Source organism: Amaranthus tricolor, chromosome 12 (assembly GCF_026212465.1).
Source record: "Amaranthus tricolor cultivar Red isolate AtriRed21 chromosome 12, ASM2621246v1, whole genome shotgun sequence".
NCBI classification, from domain to species: domain Eukaryota; kingdom Viridiplantae; phylum Streptophyta; class Magnoliopsida; order Caryophyllales; family Amaranthaceae; genus Amaranthus; species Amaranthus tricolor.
In genome coordinates this window covers 3,042,855-3,057,742 of record NC_080058.1, presented here as the reverse complement: position 1 = coordinate 3,057,742, position 14,888 = coordinate 3,042,855, and the positions used below count along the sequence as shown (strand labels likewise).

Here is a 14,888-nt window from a genome sequence, read left to right as displayed (position 1 = left end):
ACAGTTTTATCATTTTTAGTTATCATCGAAAACAATAGAATCAACAACTAATCATTTATTTTAAGAAACCTTTTTCGAAGGAGGATCAACCAATTGCTTACCACTTTTTAATAGTCACTGCATTCATCTGACTAGGCTCTTTGCCTTTGGGCTAAGGTAGGCTTGGAAATTAATTACGTACATAAGTATTTTGATTTTGCAGTTTGAACCGATTTTGTCTTTAGCATCTTCATGTGAGTATTTTGAGCCTGGATCATGCTATTTGGAGTCTAAATCATATTCTTGAGCTTTGGAAGTGGTGCATCATAGATAAGAGGTTGTTGATGGTATTATTGTTGGAATTGTGGAGGTGGTTTATTATACGACTTCAGTCTAGGATGGAATCCAACTAACTATATAAAAAAACAAATTGAAACTTTATTTTTTACTTAATTTTTTGCCTAGGGACCAAAAATTATTAGGAACAATACTGGTATTTTTATGCTAGATTATATATTTTGGGGTCAAATTGAAAAGGTTGTCAATTATATTATGTTATTTTGGACATAAATAGAATTTATTTTGAAATTTATGTATTTATGTTTGTTAGTATTTTAGCTTAAAAAGTAAAATTCAGGTGGAATGTTACAATCTCCATTTTATACATAATAATAATGATTGACCGTTAAACTCAACAAAAGGATAAACATTCAAAACAATCACTAAAAATGCTCCATATAATTACATTTATCAGGCTACAACTTAATTATGTTTTTTGTTGACTTGTGTTTAAATTAAGAACAACAAGGTTTGCAAACAAAACTACATTAATAGATAACTAGTAGCGAAGTATAAAGTATAAACCATAGGATGAGCATAATTACATAATTTCTACTATTTGTTACGTAGTTTTACCATGTGCTTGCTTATATCACTGACGTTGAGTATTGCTGAGGTATGCACAGTCCAATCCGACAAATTCTGAGTAGCCATTTAAAGTGAATATCCTGTTCACATAATTATAAATTTCATGCACAATTTTAGGTTTCAGTCAAGTTTCTTCAATTCAATGCTGAGCAACTGACCAGGCCCATTATTCATTATTGTGCTTATGAGATTGCGATTTTGCTTTCTCTGATTCTATTACGCAAGTGAAGAGCTGGGTGAAAATTAAACACATTACGTTAATGGGATATTAATATTTACTGTAATTGGGACAATATATCTGATTTAATTAGCATGCAATTCATAGTAATATTATGATTTTCAAACAAGTTAAAAAGGTGATAACTAGTATTAGTCTATAAATTGCCAAAGGTCATTAACATTTCGTTGATAGACAATTTCTTGGTCTAGCGTTGAAGCTGAATATAGTAGAGTTATTAATGTAATTGTTTAAACTTATTGGATTCGCAATTTAACCATGGAGCTTTATCATTTGTTGCCCAAAGCTAATGATGTGCATTATCATAATATTATTGCAATTTAAATGTCTCATAAAGATGGATACACTTTGTTTGTGAAAAAGGTAATTCTAGAGCACATTGGGTTCTTCATGTTCTTTTTGCTTATCAATATGCTCATGTTTTCACCAATGACCTACCTCTTCAACTGTTTACAATCTTCAAATCTAGCCTTAACATATGTTCTTCTACCGCTTTGACTATTACGCTGGATTTATTGTGAATGCCAGCATATTAACGGAAAAACATGAGATGCACACACTTCATAAGTCAAAGAGATATATACCATATCCCAAAACCAAATGGCAATGAGAAAAAGAATTTCAATAACTTATAAAGTGTGCATACCATCTTTAATTTGTTGATGTGAAATAAATTATCCCAATATATATAATTTAATTTTTATTTCTTTATAATATTTACTCTGAATAAAAATATGATCTCATCCTAACTTCCACCATACCATCCCTCAATTTGTTAGTTAAACTATAACGAAAACTATAAACCTTTTTAGTTATAATATAACCAATAAACTGAAATGTAAGAAATACTCTATTTGCATCATACTTTACATGTAACCTTTGAAATTTTCAAACTTACAGGTCAGAGAAAACATAGAATAATACTCATAGTAAAATAAATGCAAGTAATATAAAATGCAATATAAAATTATATAATTACGTTGGAGATGCCTAAATGTTTTTTATTATATAAAGAAAATACACTACAGGACAAAATAATTAAGCTGGCCATAATAATTAGTGAGGAATCTCTCCCCACATTCTGGGAATAGTAAAATAATAATTTCTCCATTTCCTCATTTCTGCACATAAAAACCATTTTACAGACACCTAGATTCTTGTCTATACACTCACTTTTCTCATTTTTACTGCTTTTCATTGAATCTAGATCTTACCTTCACTTGGAAACAATATTACTATTTTTTTTTTCGTACTACTTATTCTGCTATATTATACGGTAAATTCTTAAATAAAAAAAGAAATAGCGAACCAAGAATAATAATTGTTTAAATTTCTTTTTTTTTCGTCATCTTTTAACGTGTGATCGAGCATCTTAAGAAAGAAAAAGATAATTAACCCATGATTGATCTTTACCGTCGTTTCATAGTTTGTACATGCTGGCATCCAACTATCTTGAGCAAGTGCACTTTGCCTGATTATCGGTTAGTGTCTGTAGTGTAAATCATCATGGAGGAATTAATAATATACAAAACATGGATTGAAAACAAGGAAGGAAAATTACGAAAAATGACTCTACTTCGTTTTTTCTCTTAAGATTCGTTTGTTATTATTTTTTTGTTAATTTCCATATTTTGAAAAGTCAAATCTAAAAATAGTAAATTAGAATAAATGTTTTCATTTTTTAGTTATCAACTTTTCAAATTACCATTTCCTAATGAATTTGACAAAATTTAAACATTATAAGGGATATATATTTTATGAGTTTGTATATTAAAGAAAACCAAAAAACAAAAAAAAGAAAAGAAAAGAAAAGAAAATTGTAGTTATAATATCGAATGAGCTCTTAGTTATGGAGTCCTCAAAATTGATAATAGGAGTAATAATTAGAGCAAGAAGATTAGATCAAAAAAAAAAAAAAAAAGCTAAATAAATAAAATTATTTACTAATAGTGGTGGGTTCAGAATTTTAATTATGAGATCTTCGACATTAATTATAACAATTAGAAAAAAGCCAAAAATTTGAAGGGCAATGATATAATTTATTTATGATATTCAACCATTTTTTATAATTTTTCTTTAAGAGGAAAAATCTAGAGTATTATTTATGGTGAGACACATAAACTCCCAAACCCCTTTGTCGGATAACCAATGTATGCAAGCCTTATTTATAGATAATTTTATTATCCTTTCTCGACCTATGAAACTTTCCAATCACTTTGTAATTCAATAATTACACCAACAATTATGAAACCATTGCATTCAAAAATCAAGTTTGTTTCTCGCAATTAGATCTATTTAGCTCTTCAACTTCTCACTTTTTTTGTTTTTACAAACCCTAAAATGAAAGCTTCGAATCTTTTCAAAATGGAAAATCAGATCTTGATTCAATTGTAAAGTAACTATAATTTTCTAAAAAAATCTTAAATTTTATTGTTATTTAACTCTGTCATCCCCTCAACCCACCTATAATCTCTACTTAACCATTCTCTCTATTCAAAAAGAATCTTTATTATAAGCCCCAATACTAAGGCGAGACTCACAAAAGCCCTGAGGAGCAACTGTATGAACACAAATACACACAATGTATATACACACAATCCTTATTAAGTTCCTTCGCGGCCTAGACGATTTCGGTCTTGAATTTATATGCATTATACGTGTATAACATATTAAATCCCATTTTAAATAGGAGCCACTGACATTAGGGTAATTAAATGTTTTAAGAAGAGAAACAATTTTAATGTAATTTATGATGATTAAGCTTGCTAAGTACTATATAATACACTAGTATACAAGTTTTCTCCAATTCTTAAGGGGTTATTCATTATTGTGGCCTACTTTAATTTTAACTTTTATTAGTACAATAAAACTTTTAAGGGTCATTTAAAGACAACTTTTGGCATGAAAAGCTGGATCTTGTGAGGTTATTTGTGTGGAAAGATGACAATGTGGATAGAAAAGTTCACATATAGAGAGGGGACCATGCAATTACGTAGCTTTGTTATTTAGCAAGAACCAACTTTGCCTTCATCCACCCTAATTTTTGCTAAATAAAGCAACTTTAGAATAGTATTCTTGATTCAATAACAAGTCTACTCCTAAAAGTGACATTTTTCCTCTTAACATGTTATTATGATTAGCTATTTTAAACAAAGGAATAAAGACTAAAATTGAATGAATATTACCTCAACTTGCTTCTGAAGATCTTTGATATACTCAACAGCCAAATCTAGCATATCTGCTGTGTTTGTTTGCTACAAAAACCAAGGAGATTGTTAGTTTGTGTAGAAAACTACTAAGTCTAGTAAGAAAATGTTTCTTAAGAGGGAGTTATTGCACATATTTTTCAGGGTAATAAGGTACCTTGTCCATATTTGGCACCAAATCTTGAAGCTTTCTCATCCTTTCACTAATCCTGGTTCTTCTTACCTGTTATTTATTTGTTAGTCAAAAATAAAAAACATCATATATAACTAGTATACCGGTTTCGCCCCTATGCAAATCTGGGTTGTTACCAAAATTAATAACAAATGTCTTAGCATTCTCACTATTAATACCTGGGATTTAACTATCATCTTAAGCTAATATTTAATATAGTTATATTTCAATAATGGGAGTGAGCTCAATTCTTAGATCTTACCCTCTCAGCAATGCTTCTTGGGTGAGTGGCAAATCCTCTCTTAGCCCTAATTTTGCAAGGAACTGTGTCTTGAAACTGTAGGAACTTCTCTATATTTGACAGTTCTGGTAATGTCTTTGGTAAACTCAGATGATGAGCCAAAGGCGGTGGCCGGTTTTTGCCTTCTCCACCCTGAATATCAACCAGAGTCATAAGCAACAACTACACTAAAAAATAAAATTAACAGATAAAAATTGATCGAGTATATAACATATCTCGCGGCTTTAATCATCAATTGAAGATTTTGGTTGAAGCCTAATATATGTTTTAGGATATTATGGGGTTTATGTGATCCCACATCGAACACTTAAAAAGAGGTTGACTTACATATATACTTGATGGGCTACTATTGCTAATATCACTTGGTTTTAGGATGGAACCTCATGGGGTAAGTGCACAGTCAACTATTCTCTTATATGGGTCTTGTTGGTACAAGTCCAATAATAAATTTACCAGTTTTAACCAAAAATTTAAACTAATGATTAACGCCTCATTATATGTTGTATACTCTGTCAAAAGTCATAAAAGACAAGAACTTTACCTGATTTTCTGATGAATTTAGCTCAGGGAATGTCTTGGTGTCTTCAAAAGTTTCAGATAGAATTGAATCATCCCATGAACTCATAGTGAACTCATAATTTCTATCATTGTTTCTGGGATTATCAAACCTTGTTTCATCAATATTATTCATCCTTAATCTTTTACTCCCAACATCCGAATTCGAATTCATGATCTCTGTAGTAGAAGGTAACCCAGATGAGAAATTCATCTGATCATTATCTACATAGTTTCCTGACCCTCCCAATGTTCCATAACCTGTCATTTCATACACATTCTTAAAACTTCAAACACCATAAAATACAGTATAAATACATAAATTTTCTTAGATCTGCTTAATAATTCTGTCACTAAATTTAAAGGGTACCTTCAATGTTTAGATTGGAGAAAAACCCAGCAGGAGAACTGCTATGCCTAGTGAGAGTGTTGACCCCACCACCCATACCAGTCTTCATCTGGGGTATTGAATTCATCCCTATTGAACTTGCTGCTCCAAGTGAATTTTGCACTGTTGAATTTACACCTGAATTGTTATGATTTGACAACGGTGGTTTGGATTGGCTGTGATACATCATCTGTGATTGATTGTCGTAAACACCTTGCCGGTGTTGTTGTTGCAATTGTTGTTGCTGCAGCTGCGATTGTTGTTGTTGTTGTCGCTGCATTTGCGATTGTTGTTGTTGTTTTTGCAATTGTTGTTGTTGTTGCAATTGTTGTTGCTGCAGCTGCGATTGTCGTTGTTGTTGTTGTTGTTGTTGCTGCTGTTGTTGTTGAATATCGGTTTCTTGCTTAATACACACAGAAAAATCCGATTGCACAGCGGAGTATTTCTGTAATCCGGCCTGTTTTTGTGGCAGATTGTCATTTTCAGCACCAATACTAGACATGAACCTTGAAAATATGTTTTCAGTTTCAGGACTAAGCGGTCGAGCATTCAAAAAATCTCGTCTTTCTCCACCACCTCCACCACTACCACCACCACCATCGCCATTAAAACTACTGATAGTATCAGCAGCAGCATCAAGAAAACTCGAAAAATACGAACTTGGAGCTGATCGAAACCGTGTAAGACCATTACTTTGTTGCTTCTGATGAGAAAACTGTCTAGGCAAATCTTGAAAATGATGTTGGTATTGTTGTTGAAAATCAGAATCCATTTTTTCTAGAACTTCAATGATATTTTCTTCTAGAAAACCCAAAAAATAGGCTTAAAACAGAGAAAACCAGAGGAAGAAAACACCTAATTCAGCCTGATCATTGATTCATATTCATACCATATCTGTATAACAGATTTTGTGGCTGAAAATAAAGTATTTTTGGGTAGAGAATTTTATCATGTGAACTCTAGAAATACCCACCAATCTGTTTTTGTGTAGTATTTACTGCAATTTTCTGGGTGTCTCTGTGTTTGTTCAGTTGTTCTGCTGCTGCTGCTACTGACTCTAATAAAGATTGTGATGAATAGAGAAAATAAATGAGACAGAAACTATTTTTGTTTCCAGTCTTTTTATAAATGTTTGGCCAATAAGAAGATCTTTTTGTGCTTTCAGATTTAGATTAGCTGTTTAAGCAGATATGCAATCTAGTCAACTGTCAAAAACACCCTTAATCAGCTCTTATAATTACAGGGGTTTTTTCTATGAGTTAGACCTCTAAATTATTGAAAAACAACTCACATGTGATCTCACGTCTAAAAAATTAAATAGATGTTGACTAACATATAAGGTTGATGGACTACGTACTTCTCCTGTTACAAATTTTGGTTTTTTGAGGAGCGAATGAACTCCCACGTCTAAGAATTATTTTAGTGGATAAAATTTGAGGAGCCAATGGTGATTTTTTTTTATTTTTGAGTATTGTTGCGTCAATCTGATGCAAGCATATGATAGAAAATGAGTTTTTGGCTTAGTTACGAATTGTGTTGAAGTGAGCATGTGTTCTTTCTTGTTTTCTTCAAAATAATATCATTAGATTTGATTTTAAAAGGAAATTATTGGTATTGAATCTGATGAAGGAGAAGTTGTGGCTATCCTCTTATTATCCTATGTGTATTACTTTTAATATCTTTTAAAATTTGCAATAGATGAGTAAAAAATATCATGAGGATGTTTGGCAAATGGCTAGTAGTTGATTATAATAGCTGATTTGAACAGCTGATTTTTTAACTAGCTTGACCGGCTGATTTTGAACCCGTTGCTATATGCAGCTTGTTCAAAAACAACTTATTCGTATCAATAAGTTGTTTCAACCAACTAATTCACCAAACACTAGCATTAGCTGGTTTGACCATCCAACTCTCTATTTATATCAAAAATAAGCTAAAATTGCTCAATAAGCTAATTTGTCAAACACTCCCATATATTTTTTAAGTTATAGGGTACTTTGAGAGAGATAATAGCTTATTTTGGAAAAAAAAAAACTCTAAATTTGTAGCAATAATTATTAATTAACGAATCTTTAAGAAAGACATCAACAATAATAACAGCAATTTTAGAGTCTTAATCCCGCAAAATTGAGGCCGGCTACATAAATTAATATATTAATTTTAATGGTTGTTCACATAAATTCTTCTTCTCCATTCATTCTATTTTCTACCATCTCAAAGTACAAGTCAATTCTTCATATCCTTTTTCACTACTCCCCATAAGTCATCTCTGGTCCTTCTTGCCCTCTTTTCAAGTTCGCTAAGTTCAGAATTTCTATCTTCCTTTCTGGGTTAATAATATCTTGTCTTCGCACATAACCAAATCATCTTTAACGAATTTGTATAATCTTTTCCTCAATATTTAAATTTACAACTTTTAAACCCTTTTTAAAATCTTCATTTCAAATTCTATCCCTTTAGTTAGATCCATTCACACATTGAAGCATTTCCCTTTTCGCTACTCTCTTTTCCTACTACGATCCTTTCTAGAAGCGTACAATATTATCATCCATATTAAAGCATTTTTCTAATGATCGTTCAATAAAACTTTTTCTTAGCATTAAGGGCATATCCCGATCACATGATATTCCAATAGTCGCTTTCTATTTTTGTCACCCACACTTTGTTTTGTGGGTTATATATTGTTGGATGTTCCAACTACTCTATGTACCCCCTCGTACTCTAACTTATTCAATCCTCGTGAGTACAACTCTTGTCTACATATATTGTTCTAACTTAACATTTACCCCCCACCTGGTCTGATCCACTGAATAATGTCATCAGCAAACATCTTGCACCAAAGCACGTCTCCTTGTATCGTTCAAATTATATTATTTAGGGCCACTGCAAAAAGAAATTGTGTTGAAAAAATTCTCTGTTGCCCCTCCACATGTCCTAGTATTCATTTTAACCTCTCGATACTTATCTTGTAATATATTAATGTACTTCTTGGAAATACATTTTTCTGTCAATTTCTACCAAAGTACTTCTTTTATTACCTTTAAGTCTTGCTCCTAATTTGCTAGTCGATAACTACGCAAATGGATAATTTTTTTGTTTTATTGTTAAGATATTAGTCGATTTATTAATGAACGAGAAAAAAATTTATCTAGGCGAGTGAATAGATTGATCTTGAAACAACAACGATTAATTAATATTACTATAAAACAAACTCGTATTTTATCTTTACCTTTGCTTATTAATGAAAATTAATTTAAAAGAATCGAGTCGGCTATTAGAACTGCTAGTTTTAGAGCCAAAAATAAATAATATAATAGACTTATTTTTTTCGTTTTATTTATTAAATTAATAATTGAATCAAAATTGGAGTAGTCTAAACTCAAGCACGAATTGTAGTTTTATCTAAAAAAATTGTCCAATCTAAATTTAATTTTCACATCATAAAGTAATTTAAAATTAGAAAATTTTTTAGTATTCTGACAACGAAATATTTATAAGTCAATTAAAAAATCATTAATTAATATACCAAATAATGGTGAAAGAATTTGGAAAAAATTAACGTTGAAAAATGGTAAATTTGAAGTTGTCATTGGTGATAACAAGAAATCTTATCACTAAACCTTACTAACTATAATTGAATCAATAGTATCAAAATTAAAAATTACAAATTAAAGATTTAAAAATCTTAATAGTTGGACACCATATTGGTTTGATTAACATGATGCTTTTTTTGGGTTGTTTTCCATTTTATTTAATTTTGTTGTGCATCAATGCCCCACATTGACGGATGAAAGGCAATTCTTAATTGTGACTTGTAAGGTTGGGGGAGAAGAGAATGAAATAAGGAGGTGACTAGTTATTAAGCAATACTTGCTCCGTTCTTTAATATTTTTTTTTATTTAAAATATTTTAAGATAATGAGAGAGAAATTTAATTAATATTTTTGAGACATATTTTTAAAAGATAAAATATATTCATATGAGATCTCGTTAGATTCGTCTTAATGTATATCTTTTATTATGTACATTTTATAATTTTTTATTATGCATATTTAAAGATTTTGAAGTTTTAAATTTGCTTTAAAAAACTGTACACAAAGTAAACGAGAAAAATAAAAAAGAACGAAGGGAATATATCTGTTCATGATAACTTGTGTACAAATATTATGAATAAAATAAATAAAAGAGAAAGGAGCACAAAAAAGCTAATAAATATAATTATATATTAATAACGTTTGTTTAAAGATTAAAATTCTTATTTCCTTTTTGATGCTTTCAACTTATCATACAAAGCAAGAATAAGTAAGCAGTTATTTAGGAGCCGTAAAATATTAAAAAGTCTTGTTTTATTCTAAGTATACTTTATATGAATAGTGTACTTGTTAACAAAGAAACTAATATTAATATTTATAAAGTTACAAAAGTATTATAAAAAGTCAATGTTATTCAAGTTATTTTCAGAATATTTATAATTTTAAAATAATTCCGTAAATATTTAAGACTACTCTACAAAAATTTCAGTAATATGTAATTTTGGCCAACTTTTAAGGGTATTACGTATGTCTTGATTTTGTGTTTTCCTTCTTTGTTGGAGGAGAGTCTCTGCTTATTTATCATTACAAACCAGTGAACCACTGAAAACTTTTTCTTAAAAGTGTTTGGCATATTCGTTTGCCGTCCTTCTCTTTCTTTTGCTAATTATTTAATTAGTTGATATTGACAAGAGATATCATATGATAGGTCGGAGAAAGAATAATCAAAATGAGAATATTTTTATTTGACTGATTCAATATACATTTATAGTATTAAAGTGATTATTTATAATCATAAAGAAATAAATTGCAACGTTACACTTATCATAAAATGATTATTTTTTAATTTTAAAGTGTTCACTTATAACCTTAAAATAATTACTTATAATTTAAAATTGTCCACTTATAATCTTAAAATTATCAATTATAATTTTAAAGTAATTACTTATAATTTTACAGGGATCATCTTTAATATTCAAAAAGTGATCACTTATAATATTTATAGCATGCAACATGGTATGCACTTGATCATTATATTTAATATTCAAAAAATAATCGCTTATAACAATTTTAAATTGATCACTTATAGTCATAAAGAAAAGAAATTGATGTTAGCAATATTCCGTTTCATTTTTTTTTAATTGAAGCATTGTACGCACTTGATCAGTATATCAATTTTTTGAATTAAATCGGACAAAGGACTTATTTCTAATTTGTGGTATCTTGAGTCTTGACATGCAATGTTGTCAGAATTTTTGAAATGGATAAGCAAATTTATTGAAAAAAAAAAGCACAAAATAAGCCAATTATTAACTTATTTTAGAAAATAAGCGTCTAATTTTTAAACTTAAAGTTTGGTGAACTGCGAACAAGTGCTTACGTTTTTAAAAAGGCAAAGCAGCTGCTCGCAGTTACTAATTGCGAACAGGGTTGTTGAATTTTTTGACCCTGTTCGCAATCACTAATAGGCCCATTATACTCGATGGTGTTCGCAGTTAGTAATCGCACACAGGGTCAAAAAAGTCAACAAGCCTGTTAGCAGTAACTAACTAAAACAACTTCTTTGCCTTTTTAAAAAGTAAGCACCTGTTCGCAGTTAGTAACTGCGAACAGCACAAAAGACCTCATGTTTAAATAAGTCCTAAATAGTAATCCACCTTGTAGCCTCAGTGCTTCTGGAAGGACCTATTAGGTAATCTGTATCAAACTGTTACTGACTTGGGTGTTGAAGTGGGTCCCCGAAAAAATATTCTGGGCCCTGCTAACCCCTTGTTGCATTTTACAGGAACAACCATCTTCTCAAACGATCTTACTGCATAGCTTGACAAGATAGCAAAGACAGATTTCCACCAGCACTTAATTTTTGATTAATTTACAAATCAGGGGATTAAGTTCTTAATTAATTGTCCTACAAAAACATACGGGAACAATTTTTTATCCAGTACAAAATTAAACCAAAATTCAATTTAAAACTTGTGGGTTAAACCTATAAATTTTAACTTATAATGTGAAAATAACCAGAACCAAAATAACTAAAAAAAATTGGGTTAATATTAATTTTAATTCGAACCCGATTGTTTACCCCATTGCTTCAAATTTTTCAATTTCATGTCATAATTTTTTAGTCTGAAACCTCGATATATCTAGTCAAGCATTGTATACTGAGTTTATGTTCTTATTGAAAGACTGAAAACCATATATTGATAAATTTTGTAAGAAAAATTTCAACAAAAAAAAAAAAAAAGTACTTTTTGAGATAAATTTAGTTATAATATCAAAAAATATTTTTAAAAACCCTTGACCAAGTCAACCTATAAAGACTTCGAGCTGACATTAACCTGACCTAAAACCTATTCAACAAAATTTTTTTTGACAGGTTTACTTGTTTATAATTGTCAAATTATCTTATGCCATGTTTGGGAACGATGATTTCATTTGAAGATTTGAAATTGGCTTAAATTTATTATTTGGCAAATTAAAAATTTTCAAATTTGAATTTGAATCAAATTTCACAAGTAGTTAAAGTTGAGAATTTGAGAATAACTATCCAAGCCTTGTCATTATTAAATTCTTCATTTATGATTTCACAATTGAAATCCATAATTTGAAATGAAATACTTATTTTCAAATACTATATTAGCGCTTTCCAAATTAATTAAAAAGAGAAAGTTTATATTCATGACAAATAGTAATTTGTAAATTAATAACAAGCCGATATATGGAGTATAAATTATAAACAGTTAATTATTAACGATGAATTACACGTAGATTTGGGGTTTTTAGTTTTTATATGTTTTGTTATTATTAATTTATTGGTTAATATATGTTGAATTATTCCTTATTAGGAGGGGATATTCTTGAAGTATTGCTTTGTTTGTTGGTAGCTTTAATTTTATGTACATTGGTTGCCTTTTGGTGTATATCAATTTCCATAATGCTACATGTTAAATGGTGAAAGAATTAATAACCAACAAAGGGACAAATAGGAGTAGAGTTGGAGAAAAGTTACTAGTGATATGTAATGAACAAAATTTGTTCCTCATGTTAGATACTTAGAGTTTGTTTTTCATAATACTAAAATCTTAATCTCAAATACAAATATATATAAAATCATTATTCATTAAAAGAATTAGTTTTTTAAATATATAATCCTATATCGGTTGAAATAATCGTTTTTCTCGAATATTAGTTTACTCTCTATATATTTTTAAGGGTTATCAATAGTATTTTACATCCTATTAATATCTATTCATGTCAATAACATGGAAAAAATTTGACAATGAATATATTGAATCATGAATCTTTTAAAATTAAATGAAAGTTTTTTTAAAAAAAATATTCAACAACTCTTTTATTTGTCGAAATATATAATCAAAAATCTTAGATTTAAACTTTTGACACGATATAAAAGAATTTTGTTCAAAAAATCAAGCGTATAATTAATATTTCAAAATAGATTTTATAACTCTTCCTTATTAGTAGATGTTTGAATTAGATGCATTACAAGTACAAAGATGTCAATAAGGCAACACAACATGATCCAGTGATCCGTACAATGTTGTAACATTAAGATTGCTTATCTTTTGAGTTTAAAGTATTCAACAAACAATATAACAGTCAAATAATTTGGTGGTTATTTAAAGATTTTATGTCAATAATCAAGATAATTAATTGATTATAATAAATGTATTGGATAATGATAAAATTTTTCAAACTCTATTAATATATCTGACTTGTTTTTATATACAATTATTTGAATCAGAAGAGAACTTGGCTTGACCTTTGGAGGCATCCAAAGCTTAAAAAAAGCTAAATAAAATAAAAATAGCTCGAAAGAGAAGAGGTTGTACCTTCTAAACGTGCCCTAATCATTTCTAAATTGCCTTGGATAATTGTCAAACTTCATTTAATTAAGTAGTTAGCTAGGGATAATTATAAGCTACATTAAACTCGGGTCTAGCCAAATTCTGACCTAGATTCAAATATATTTATTTAGAACAAATTTATCCCAAAATTTAAACTTATTGAGACTGAAACTTTGGACTCATATCTAAAAAAATTAGTTTTATACATCTAGAAGTTAATGGATTTTAGTCATACTGCTCTAAAACCATTACTTTGCAATTTAATCTTTTAAATAGGTCGTCTGTATAAATAATTCTTAAAAAGGTAAATTGGGTTTAAAATAGGTTAATAATAGGGTAGGAGTTGGGTTTAGGGGCAATTTTAAAGAGATTGATGTTCAACTGCTTAAGACCCAAAAATAAAAGTGTCTCGTATATTTAATAATGCAACATTAGCTTCGGTTATCTTTACTAGCCCGGGGTTGTATTTGAGTCCGAAAACACTAAACCTACCTAAATTCTTTCAAATGCTAAACTTAGCATCTAATATATGGCTAGATTAAAAGGATTTTGGACCATTGGTCATTTTTACGTGTAGGACAATAACATTTATAATTATTGTAATTCTAAAAAATAATTTATGTTATTAAAATAATAAAGTTAAAAAAATTAATATCACCTACAAACTCACATAAAATTACACATGATTCTATAAATAGAAAAATGTGTCACATTTATTAGCAAATATATATAATTAAATCAGTTTAATCTCCCCTTTTCAAGTTTTCTACCATCTTTCTAACTTTGCTTGAATGGCATGGCAAATTGGCAAATGGCACTATACGTTGAAAATGGCTTGTAATTTTTTTAATAATCTTGATGTGCTTCTCTCGTTATATCCTCTTTAGTGTTTATTAATTTAATTGGGTATCATATTATCAGTGAAGCAAATAATTAATTAGTATAAAATTAGTTTAAGATTCCTTGGGTATAGTTAAATAAAAGAATATATTGTTGATCAATCATATATATTCAAATCTTTTTATTTTATGTGAAAATATTAATGATGTTAGTTTGTACGGTGGGGTCCTAATAGAAAAAACTTATTTGATTCGGTGGGTAAACTACTCACTAAATTATTACTAATAGGCGAATAAATTATAATATTTGTTCTTTGTGAGTTAGATTTCACTATTTATTTATGTCTATAATTAATCAGCTAGTCTTTTGAGAAATTGTCTCTTTAA

General features: G+C 29.1%; 1 protein-coding gene across 4 annotated transcripts; it reads right to left on the bottom strand.

Moving 5' to 3' along the window:
• Positions 1 to 682: 682 nt before the first annotated feature.
• LOC130796752 (transcription factor bHLH122-like) lies at positions 683 to 7,291 on the bottom strand. 4 transcript variants are annotated; one of them, XR_009038746.1, is made up of 8 exons: positions 5,749 to 7,291; positions 5,365 to 5,639; positions 4,785 to 4,955; positions 4,508 to 4,573; positions 4,330 to 4,398; positions 2,558 to 2,633; positions 1,065 to 1,138; positions 683 to 986 (listed from the first exon to the last, which is right to left on the bottom strand). XR_009038746.1 is itself a non-coding variant. In XM_057659129.1 (7 exons), the coding sequence occupies exons 1-6, from the start codon at positions 6,536 to 6,538 to the stop codon at positions 2,592 to 2,594; spliced, it is 1,413 nt and encodes a 470-aa protein (XP_057515112.1). In that variant the 5' UTR covers positions 6,539 to 7,291; the 3' UTR covers positions 683 to 1,138; positions 2,558 to 2,591. The 4 variants fall into 4 exon arrangements, 3 of the variants coding, with proteins under 3 accessions (XP_057515112.1, XP_057515111.1, XP_057515110.1); XM_057659129.1 differs by having other exon boundaries at positions 683 to 1,138; XM_057659128.1 differs by lacking the exon at positions 1,065 to 1,138.
• Positions 7,292 to 14,888: the final 7,597 nt, after the last annotated feature.

Excerpts from the sequence above, each read along its gene's own strand:
- LOC130796752 (XM_057659129.1), bottom strand. The coding sequence starts at position 6,538 with ATGGATTCTGATTTTCAACAACAATACCAACATCATTTTCAAGATTTG. Across the intron at positions 4,956-5,364 it reads TAAATTCATCAGAAAATCAG|GGTGGAGAAGGCAAAAACCG; the intron begins GTAAAGTTCTTG and ends GTTGATATTCAG. Across the intron at positions 4,574-4,784 it reads CAAGAAGCATTGCTGAGAGG|GTAAGAAGAACCAGGATTAG; the intron begins GTAAGATCTAAG and ends AATAAATAACAG.